Source organism: Microchirus variegatus (assembly GCF_963457635.1).
Source record: "Microchirus variegatus genome assembly, chromosome: 22".
In the NCBI taxonomy this organism is placed as follows: Eukaryota; Metazoa; Chordata; class Actinopteri; order Pleuronectiformes; family Soleidae; genus Microchirus; species Microchirus variegatus.
The window spans coordinates 3130351-3141847 of NC_139823.1; the positions used below are offsets into that span (position 1 = coordinate 3130351).

The following is an 11497-nucleotide window of genomic DNA, read 5'->3' on the forward strand; positions in this document are numbered from 1 at the left end:
CATTGTTTCTTATCAGTTAATTTTAAGCAAACTTTTCCTTGTATTTTCTTCCAAAAAATGGTGTTAATTCCCTCTATAGTCCAATAAGTAAAGGCTATATCAGTGTAATTAATTCACAAATGGCAGGACATAAAAGTCAAAAATTTATTCAGTCTTTTAACAGATAGCAAGAGACAGCTCTTTATTTCTAAAATCAATTTTTGAAGAAACGTTTCTTTATGTGCACACATTGCATTTACTCAGTAGGAGGGGGGATTTGAAGTAGAACAAGAGTGTCTTGGCTTGAAGCGAAAGGAAAACCAGTAATGAAAACAGTTGTGTTGATATCTATTCAGAATTTCACATTAAAAACGAGATGCATTTCCTGTCTTAAAATCGGCAGCCTTAGAAATAACAGTCGACGACAAAAGGCCCGGCAAATACACATGCAGTGATGTCACCAAACCGGCCCCCGACTGGTGGACTATGTGAGACTAGTGGATCAAATACGAAAGGAGGGAGACTAGTCATGTCGTTAGCACATACAAGGACAAAGACCCAACAAAACAGCCAAAGGACAGTGTCACTCCTATGATCCCTTCTAACTTCAAGTATTCCCTCCAATGTTAGCAACACTTCAAGTATTTCTGCCTCTAAACCTTCAATTTCATCACCACTTCTTAGGTTTACAACATAAGCAATAAGTGCACTCAAAATTCATATCTATACATAGAAAAATAATGATAACAATAATAAACAGAGCAATTACAATAGGATCCTCACACCGGGTGTAATCGAACCCCAATAAGTAGCAGGTAATAGTTATAACAATCACTTTACATTTCATTTTATACACAATTGTGTGTTGCATCACTTTATATCGTGGCATCACATTCCCCACCCCCTGAGAGCAATGTTCAAGTTTAACCTTGTGTAGCTATGGAAACGAAAACAGCAACCTTGGTTTGATTATTTAAATAACGTTAGCAAATCAGTGATAATGGCGAGGATTTGAATCAGAGTGATGATGCCTTTCTTCCCACAGAGAGTTGTGCTTGTGTGTGACAGATGAATTATGTACAAGCTGCTGATCGATCATGTGCCTCCAGTTTCACATCACTTTGTTAGCGTCCGACACTGACAGCCTTCATCCTGGAAAAAGAACAAACATTTGCGTTAAGAAACAGACGCGGTACTTTGCACGGTGTATTGACAGCACCTTCTGAAAGACGTTAACAAGAGGGACAGTCAAATAAGTACTCATCTCCTCCTGTCACAGCGATACATGGCACCACAAATGATGACAGATGGACAAACTAAACATATATTATCAGCTTTTCATTTCATGAAGCTTGTAAAAAAAAAAAGTTTGTAAAGGGGTCACCTACCCCAGTTTTGGTCGACGAGCAGAACCTCCAGCTGCCTCAGGAACCAGCAACAATGCAGCTCCGGCATTTGTACAGCTTGGGGTCATGGGTGCGGATGTGATTTCGTACATTCCTTAGTCGAAAGAACGTCTTACTGCAGAGCTGCAAAGAGCAGAACATCAATGTCACAGACCCCTTATCAGCGCTAGTATGAACATCTGTCTCAGTGATCCGATCACATGTAGACGTAATACTGCTCTGAATGCCACCAATTTGTCCTGAATGCGTCTTCAGATCCAATTATAAAAACATGAAGTAATTCATCTTCAGGACAGAGGAGAGTCTGGTTTCTTCCTCTGAGCTACTGCAATTTCACAGGGTTTTACAGTAATCAGAGTCATCACCAGAATATTAATGCTGATCCATACATTTCATGTTACAACAGCACAAGTAGTGCTCCGATTCACTAATGGCGCTTCTCCACTATACAGTTCTAACACTACTCGGCACGGCACGGCTCAACTCTAGTGGTTTGGGTACCTGTGACATACACAGACTAGTGACAAGCAAAACAGTTATTTTCTGTGTACTGAATCATTACCCCCAGAATCAGTTAATCAAATAGATTTGTACAGTACTTCCTGCATGACCGGAGTGCAGACTGTTCGACAGTCACCAAACTAAAATACGGCAAATGGGGTTCTGATGGAGCTCATGATAACCACTTTTCGGCGGCGCTGTGTACACCAGACTCCTCTTTTCAGTATTGAGAATATAGACATTTCCTTGCTAAACCATTGCTCACTTTACCCCCTTTTCCACCTGTGGTCCCGAGGGTTAGGGTTAGCCTTGATTCGCCTCACCTTGTGTCTGACGTCTTGCTCATGCCTCTTCCTGTGGCATGAGCCTTCAGTTGCTAGCAGTCTGGTGACGTCACAGCATCACCTCAGTGCGCTTGGAACCTTGCCAGAGCAGGTACTAAAACAGTACCAGGTTTCAGGTACTATCGCTAGTGGAAACGCAAAATAACCATGCCATGCTGAGTCGATTCAAGCCGAGCCGGTGGAAACGCCATTTGATTCAGTCGCTAGGGGTCGAGCTCAGGACTCCTCCGGTAATGAGACACTCACAAATCAGTGGCCGGCAGTCTGACGACGTCACATATAGTATCGGCTCAGCTCGCCTGGAACTTCACCAGAGCAGGTACTAAAAAAAGTACCATGTACTGGTTTTTTAGTACTTGCTCCGACTTCCGTGGGAGTGAAGTACTGTTTTTGGTGGTTCTGTGTGTCTGTTTGTGCTTCCACACTTGCCAATATGACCAACAGAGGCTAAAACTGTGAGCTACTCCTTTGGCAATTTAACTGTGTTTACAGTTCATTGTTCAAAATGGAACAGAACTATAAAAATAAAGCCTTGTGTTGATCTTTTTGTCTGTACCTACAGGTGATTGGCTGGCACCATGTTTGGTATCATGTTTGATGGTAATAAGACATTTACAGGCTTTTTTGTTGTATGTCACAGTTTCTGATATCAAGGGTTGATTAGAAAAGCCAGTGCTTACCAGACAGGGCCAGTGCTTGCCCTCAATGTGCCTGAGGCGATGCATGATTAGAGCATCACAGTCCTTGTAGGAGGCTGAGCACTGCAGACAGGTATGGGCTGCTTTTGGGACTTTAGGGGCTTGACTGCGAGGCCCTCGAAGCTGTTTTAGCCGCGCCCGTCGTACGGCATCCCGCATGACACAGTTCCTGCTGTTCAGAGGGAGGACTTTACCCTTTTGCTGGAGAGAATGCAGGGAGAGAAGAAATTAACATTAATACAAGAAGATGACTTTAGTTTTTTTCATTGCCCATTCATGGATGATTATCAGCCGACTCGCATGTACAACAAGCATTACGAAATTGCATTGTGGGGCCGTTGCTTTGATCGCATTGCGTGCAGCAGAGGTTGAGAAATGTTCAACTTCCTTCACTGTCAGCCAATCAAAACATGTTTTGCAAACATACCAACACATTCTCAAGCCAATCAAATATTTTTAGGTGTTTAGCGCGAACACTTCAGGACTCAAACAGAGCTCTGGAACAAATGTGCTAAGACTTGTTTTGTCTGACAAACATCAACGTTATTTCAGCAACGTTAGCAACTCTACGCAGTCTGCCTCGACAGTAGTAGTCTGCCAATCTCCAACAGCCATCCTAACAGTGACACAAAGGTACAAGTCAGAGATTAGAGTCACATCTAGAAAAGAGATCATCTTACATTATCTACCTTTGGCATAGACCGTGTGACCCGTGTCCCAGCAGATTTGGTCGGATGAAGCGTGTTGTTTCGGGGGTTCCCCCTCGGTTTCTGAACTCTAATCTGGCTCACACTCCTCTCCTGCCTCTCCTTCTTCACCACAGGCAGGGGGGGTGGCCCTCTGGCCCTCAGCGCCCTGTGCGGAGGCTCTTCAGCTCTTAATTTGGCCGCCATCTGTGACACAGAGCGTGTTAAGCAGATATCGACACTCTCTTCCTCCTTCTTCAGTCCCGGCATTGGTGCCCCTGCAGACCGACAAAAGCTGAACAAAAAGCCAGAGTCCAGCAATTTGATGGGGGGCTTGCTCTGGCGTTTGCCCAGGTCTGGTGAGGGAGGATCAGGGAATGGTCCAGCAACTGGCACAGGATCTGCTGGCTCCTCTTTAATGACTTTGTACAGTGGATGGTTGTAAATGGGAGATGGAGGTCCATACTCCGATAACTGGAAGCCTCCTGGTTGATTATCATTCACCCTCAGTCTTGTGTCCATGACTCCTCTCTGCGGCTGACTCCCTGCTTTCTTCCCCTCTTCCCTGGTCTTACATTTGGCTTTCTCGACCTGTTTTGTGGTGCCTCGTTTAAGCTTTGCCTTTGCTGCAGGTCGGCTGCTGTTGTAACGCAGTGTTTTTACTGCCTCCACGTTGACTTTATTTCTGGCCGACACCCTCGGTGAAGGTGGGGATCTGTGAGATGTGTTGCCACAATGGCCGTTTAATGAAAGAGTGAGACCTGAGATAGAGTATTCAGCTGGTTCTGATTTTATCCTGACTGTGTTTTTCATGCAAGGTTTGTTGGTGTTATGTCGCAGAGGCTGCTTAGCAGAAAGGAGGCCATGGTCTCCCTTCCTCACTGACTGTCTGAGTTCTCTACCCCCAAAGGAGGGCCTGGACGCAGGTTGGAACATGTCTGGTAACACACCTTTACTTCTCATGCTCCTGTCGGTTGGAGGGACACGTCTCAGGACAGTTTTCGGCCTCTTTGCTGTGAATTTCTCTGTGCCGACTGGGACTACAGACTTGGTTTTCACTGACTTGTTGAGGAGTTGAGTATTGACAGGGTTACAGAGTGGAAGAGACAGTGTCACATTCCCATAAGGTAGCACTGGGGAGGTGGAGCGTGGTTTCCGCCGCTTAGTCAGTGAATAGTTATTGGCCTTCAGCTTCCGCAGGCGTTTCTTTTGTCTCCAGCCAATAAGATCTTCAGGTCTGGGAAGGAGAGCGGTCCTCTGTAAGCCCAGAACATTCATCAACTTGTACTTCTCCTGTGCTCTTGCATAGTCCTCCTCATCTACTCCGATCTCCACTACTTCCTGCTTTACCCTTATAGGACTGCATGCTGCAGTGGGCTTTGATCTGGAGGTGCATGAGTGCAGAGTGACAGAGTGAGGTTTTTTGTTTCGCCGCGGGCTCTCAGGCATGGGCAGAAATCTCCGAACCTCTTTTGCGGCACCTGGCGAGGAACGGAGAAGACGCGTGTTTGATGGAGGTATGGGTGAGTAATTCTGTGACTGAAAGTTGGCTGTGGTGTGTCGAGGTATAGCAGCTTTCTTTAAAGAGGGAGATTTGAAGTCCATGAGCTTCATCCTGTGTGAGGGACTCACAGGGAGGCCGTTGTGACTTTGGGGTTTTCTGCGCAAGTTGTGTCTGGGACTATCCTCTAAAGACTCATCTGATGCATCCAGCATCAGACTAAAGCCGCCCCTAATATTGTCCTCTAGTTCTAAACCTCTTCTCCTTTTGCTGTCCCTCTGCTGGTGACGACGCTCATGGAATGCACCAGCACAGGCCAAGTTAAAGCCTTTTCGGGGATGAAGTTGCTGTTCCTGCTCCTTCATGAGGGCTGAGCAGGCTTCAACTGCAGGCCACATGCCCAGGTGGCGAGCCATGGCAATGACCTCAGGTAAGTCCTCCCGGCGAACACACAGAGTGGAGGAGTAAGAGAAATCCAGCAATGACAGGAGGCTGTCCTCACTGAAACCTGGGAGAGAAGGGAGCCTTTGATTAGATATACAGAACTAGAGAGTGGAAGCAAAGTGGAGGCCAAGATAAAATATAATAGCTTTTTATCAAAGTATGTTCTCACATCAAAGACACGAGTGAATGAGAAGAGAGATTATGTCAGTTTCCTAGTGTCTGCTCAGTTTACTCTGCACATTAAGTTGTGACTCGAAACTCAAAGTGGGAGGTAACCTTTGCAGGCACCCGTGATTATATAATCCAGAGTCATATACAGGTTTTTTGTTTTTTTTAACAATGATGCAATGTAACTCATTTAGAGCACTTCTATTGCTTGAAATGACAAGGAACATTAAACAATCAGTATATTATCTACAGTGTAAGAGTCATTTTTGTCTGTGCTTTTGTCTTGTGGGCCTGCAACAACACTGTCAATAATGAACAAGACAATGAACTTGGATGTTTCAGAACACAATTGTTACTGATGTATGAAAGAGGCAAATAGTTTTTGCCTATGGGTTATTTGGTTCAAGGATTGGTTTTGGTATATTTATTTATTTTACATATAATGCTCACAGAGGAAGTGATCATTATATTTCTCATTTTAAAACCCAGAGGAAACTTTCATTTGAAAATAGTGTACAGCTTAGTGTTATCAAAACAAAGCAACCAACATGGTGGGTTTTTTGGGTGGCAAAGCAGTCTATTACATATGACTTTTGTGCTTAAGATTTTGTTATGTGATCCACTGTTTGGTACAACACCTTGAGATTTCAGTACTCAGAAAACTAAGTCTAATTCAACCTAGGTTTCTATACAAAATCAGTTCTGTGTGGATAAAATTGAGCAGCTATGGGACAGATATATTGGTTGCAAAAGGACAAAACCTCATCGTAATGTGACATCACATCACTGTGTGGAAGGAATTAGTTTTAAAGCTGATATGAGGTAAAATCTTATTAATAATCTTCTGTGGGTTTAGTATTTTGTGGCACTTGATGAATATTTCCTTGTATTTACGTTAACAACATTAACTAATGTGTTCAAAAGGAACTGTTCAACTGGCCAAATGTATTATTTTGTTGCCAGTGGGACAAGACTGATTCATCTGGAGAGAGGGTACAGGCTTGTTTGATCTCTAGATCCAGACTTTCTACACTAAACACAATTCAGTGCTGTTTTCTAGTGTTAATGTAGCCTCCGAGTATCTGTTCTTACCAGTAAGATCTATGTCTGTTTTGATGCTCGAGTCCATCTCTGTAAAGATTTCCTGGAAGTGATCACTGACGGCTGCCAAGACAGCTCTGTGAGCTGAGTAAGATCGGCCGTTAGTCCGCAGGGTGATGTCACAGAACAGCCCCGCCTCCCGCTGACTTCTCAACTTGCTCAGCATGTCCTCACTGTGCGACACCATCGTCTTTGTGACACATCCTCTGCCACTTGTCTGAGAGACAAAGAGGGAATAAAATGTGTGACATATGAACACTTGCAGGAGAAACACATTAAGTGAGAACAAGAGTGAGAAATTGCAAATCTAAAATGTGATTAATTACTTTTTTTTTTTTTTTTTTAATTAGGCACCGAAAAAAGGCGCAATATCTTGTCAGAAAAGCCTTTGTTACTCTGATGTCTGTTAGCCCCATTTCCACCTAGCAGTACAGTTTGGTTCAGTTGAGTAGGTTATACAATTATTAGTGTTTTGATTGGAAATGATTGTGTTGTCCCACTTTTTGGCACCCTTCTGCTGGGATACCCAGCACCTCAAAGGATGAGCCAAACACACTGCAGTCCTTTGATTGGTTGACAGAGAATCATCACTTTCAGGTAACAAGAATGGAATGGGGAAAAACACAAAACGCAACATGTTCAATGCCATTTATGTTTCTTCTTTAACTCCTTGGCTGTTGTACAGCATTTTTACTGATTTTCAAGACCCATAACTATGACAATGTAAACAGTGAAACTACCAAACGAAAGAGTAGACTCTCTTCTTTCATCAGACGTCATTGACGGTGAATGGTTGCATTTGAATTGACATCTATAGACGTCCCTGGCAGCCAATGAGTTAATAAATAATTTTCTGTGTGCTGGTGGGCTACATTCTGTCCAACACAGTGGAAACACAAGCCAGATCAGGGTTTACTGTTCTGAATCCAAACCATACTGCGGCAAGATGAACTGTACTGAACCATTTACTGGAAACCCAGTTTTTCTTACCTCCGTTTTCTTGGTACAGTGGCTCCGACACTCTAGACATCCCAGGACAAAATCTCTGATCTGGAAATACATCCCTGTGAAGAAGACAGTTGTTCAAAGACAAGACAATAAGGCAAAAATAAATAAATAACCTTAAACTGCAGCAACAACCTTAGAATTAGATTAAGATTCTAAATAAAGACACTGGGTGACATTTTTGTCTCACTAATCACAAAAGCTACTCATTTAGCATCACAATTAAAAGGCATTGTACATAACTCAGTAGGTTTATTGATCTTTGAGTGATTTAATCAGTGATGGGTGCCTGTTTCAAAAGTACCTATGCTTCCCAACAAAAACAAATGAATAAACTCTGATTAGTTAAGATATGATCATCAATTAGAAGTAAGAAGCTGTGATTACAGGGTGAAGAAGTCATCTGAAATCAGACTGATGTTCATACCGTCCCACCAGTAGTTTTCAGCCACACATTTGTAGGTTTCCTCCAGGGAAAGGTGGCGCTGGCCAGGCCGACGCCGGTGAAAGGTGGAGACGGCCTCATGTCGCCGGTCCTCATCCAAAACCTCCCGGTAGTTGATAAAGCCCCTTTCCAGTTTCTTGCGGTAGAGTAGCCCGTCTATCACCTCAAAGTTAGGCGACAGGCGTGTGGAGGGTCCAAGCTCGTGTGGGTCCCGGACTGACTTCACATTCACACCGGGTCTATCCTTGTCTCCATTCGACCAGTGTTTGGACGGAGAACACGTCTCAGAGTTTGTGTAACGGGTGCTGATGTGGGTGCAATCGCCAGCCATTTTTCAAATAAATAACAAAATACAACTTATATAAAGCCTGACACCCCTGCGCTTGTGTAGATTAAACGAACCCCCTTATCTTCTTGCGCAGGGCGAGCTAAACTTTACCCACCGTCCTCAGACAAAGTCCACGTGGATGTGGTGACAGCAGACACCAGACCCAACAATGAACCCCAACAAACACTCCTCCACACCCCGAAAACAGCCTGGCTCTGTAGCCGTACAGTCACTTATCTCAAGGTAAACATCATAACCTCCTGCACCTGCTTTGTTTGTCAGTCTGTGTCAGATGCTGAGATCAGCAGCAGCATGTCACTGGAGGGTCCTGCTTTGTACCCGAGTTGTCAATCATCACTATCCCAAGCTAACGCTTACATCCTTAAAAAAATTGTATTTTCCTCACCACAGTTTTACTTTCTGTCCTGTGAGCTTCTTCTGAGTGTTTTAAACGTTACGCAACGTCAACATCACTCATTGTCTGACTGTCCGTCCAACTGGAGATAATAAATTCACCCAGAGAGAGTAAACGCGCCAAGTGATGTAAAGTCACCAGTTTCACAGCGACCACGCACACGGGCTTTTTCACCGCCGACCCCTCCTCACCAGCAGCCCGTATTCCATCCACTTCAGAGTCCGGGAGTGGCCTCCGCGGCTGTACGACGGCGGGCAGCCTCACCTCCGGCGTTAACTTGAGATTTCTTTTCGACAACTCGAGTCGGAAGAAGCAACATGATGACGCAGCTATGGGCTCAGCATCGCCACTCCGACGACCTAAAAGCGAGGTTGACTCCGCATTCAGCCGTCAAATGTTGTAAATATCCCGCACTGGGCCCACTCAAAAGCGACTCAACATGCTCCGGTTACAATCCCGACAGAGTTAACTCCAGTCCCGTCCCCGTACAGCCTGTCCGGTTGTCGAATAGTCCGAATTATCAAACTCGTAACCTTCTGTTTGTTGCTAATCGGCTGCCTAACCGAGCCAGTTCCTCCCCGCCTTCACACAAAAGCCATTAGTTAACGCTTTAAAGACCGTCCGCGAGACGCGCTGTGATTGGCTGATGGAGTTGTCACTCATGTAGTTCTCAGCCCTCAGGCAGTCATGGTAGGTTGTCCACTCAGGAAGCCAGTGCACTGGTGTTTGCCTTGAGCTGAAGTTGATATGATCCGCACAGTCAACTGTGTCCATCTTTACACTCAGGATGATACAGTTTAGCAAACAACCTCCACAATAAACTGGTGACATTTCATCAGAACTAATGAGAATCTTATACATTCAGAGTTTAACATGTTTGCTCTGAATGTCAGCCATAATTAATGTTATCTTCAATGTTTAATTATTCTGAACAAATAAGCCTAATCCCCAAATGACTCACAATAAGGGGATGTCAGCGTTATTATTCAATGTAATTTCACAGAACAGAACAAATCAGAATCATGTTATTTCAACATTTCAATAGCTCAGAGTAACTTAAGCTGCTTTAATATTGTCAGTTTGTTCTGCACCAAACTACCATTTATGTTCACATCTACTCATAATCTCCACTTTTGTATATGTTTAACGTACTTACCAAATAAATACATATTATAAATGAAATTTTTAAAAAAAGCATAATAATTCCTAGTATCAAACACATAAAGCAAAGATATAGTACTATAAAAGAAGAAACAATTCCATAGTCGTACACAGTCTTAGAAAACACCATTCAAATCCATCTTATTTATCATTTTATTTACTATTAAAATTTAAATATGACAGGTTATAGCCTGAGGCGAGTTTCTGCCTGTCGTCCTTTGGCAGGTCGATGTTATAAACTTTATAACATTGACCTGTATTTAAATTTTTAATCCCTTATATTTTTATCTCTTTATATTATAAAGTGATAAAAATGAAAATACATTCAAGGAAACAAAAACACAGGAACATGAGAGTTCACAGAAATAAAAAAAAAGTTACATAAAGGAGGAAATACATATACATACAGTGCCCTCCTATAGTATTGGAACAGTGAGGCCAATTTCTTTATTTTTGCCATAGACTTAAAACATTTGGGTTTGACATCAAAGTGATCTACAGTGATGATCTTATCAAGGACCTTCAGTGCTTTATGTTATGAGTTATGCTGCTCACAAACAGACAGACAATGCAGCCAAAAACACAATCTCCTTGATAATTATAATATAATTATTCTATATGTTCTTTTATATATATATATATAAATGAGTAGGTTGACTTCATACTTACAACAATCTCCCCACAAAATAATGCTGTCATTACGGTGTTTCAGTCATTTTTTAAGTTCAAAATAAAGAAAGCTCCACTTAAATGATGGGAAGTGTGTGACATTTTCCACCAGGAGACACCAGGGTAATGTTAAAATAAGGGGAGATATTTGAGAATATGTTGTGTTTATTTGTTAACATGGACACGCAGCTCAAAGTATTTTGAGGTCCAAGCATGTGATTCACCATTTTGTGTAGAATTGTGCAGCATTGGTATAAAGATTTGTGGTATTTCAGTATTTCATTGCAAGGTTGCATAGGTAAACGGAGCATATCAAAGAGTATTAACCAATTTTACGAGTTTATTAACCGTGCAGTATGTTTAATTCTAATTCATACATGTGCTGAGTAAATTACTGAACATTCCCTGCAATAAAGTTTATTTATAAAGTATTTAGATCTGTAATTCTTAATAATTCCACATATGCTCACACGAACAGATAAATAAATAGAAATTTAGATTTTAGATTTTGAATATCCTCAGTGTCATGAATCCCTTGCTCCTAATCTACTCCATGATATACACAGCAGAAATACTACTGCAGGCTACTATGAATGTAAATATAGTCCTAAATAAACCTAGAAATTGTTTTAAATTACTGCCAACT

At 42.6% G+C, this 11497-nt stretch overlaps 1 protein-coding gene across 2 annotated transcripts; it reads right to left on the minus strand.

The window, feature by feature from the left end:
* Nucleotides 1–216: 216 nt before the first annotated feature.
* LOC310943312 (uncharacterized protein) lies at nucleotides 217–9137 on the minus strand. Of its 2 annotated transcripts, none has more exons than XM_083908855.1 (7): nucleotides 8261–9137; nucleotides 7819–7892; nucleotides 6820–7045; nucleotides 3618–5623; nucleotides 2911–3129; nucleotides 1368–1508; nucleotides 217–1131 (listed from the first exon to the last, which is right to left on the minus strand). In XM_083908855.1, exons 1-6 carry the CDS (start codon nucleotides 8607–8609, stop codon nucleotides 1404–1406), a joined length of 2979 nt encoding a protein of 992 aa, XP_083764981.1. In that variant the 5' UTR covers nucleotides 8610–9137; the 3' UTR covers nucleotides 217–1131; nucleotides 1368–1403. The 2 variants fall into 2 exon arrangements, with proteins under 2 accessions (XP_083764981.1, XP_083764980.1); XM_083908854.1 differs by having other exon boundaries at nucleotides 3609–5623.
* Nucleotides 9138–11497: the final 2360 nt, after the last annotated feature.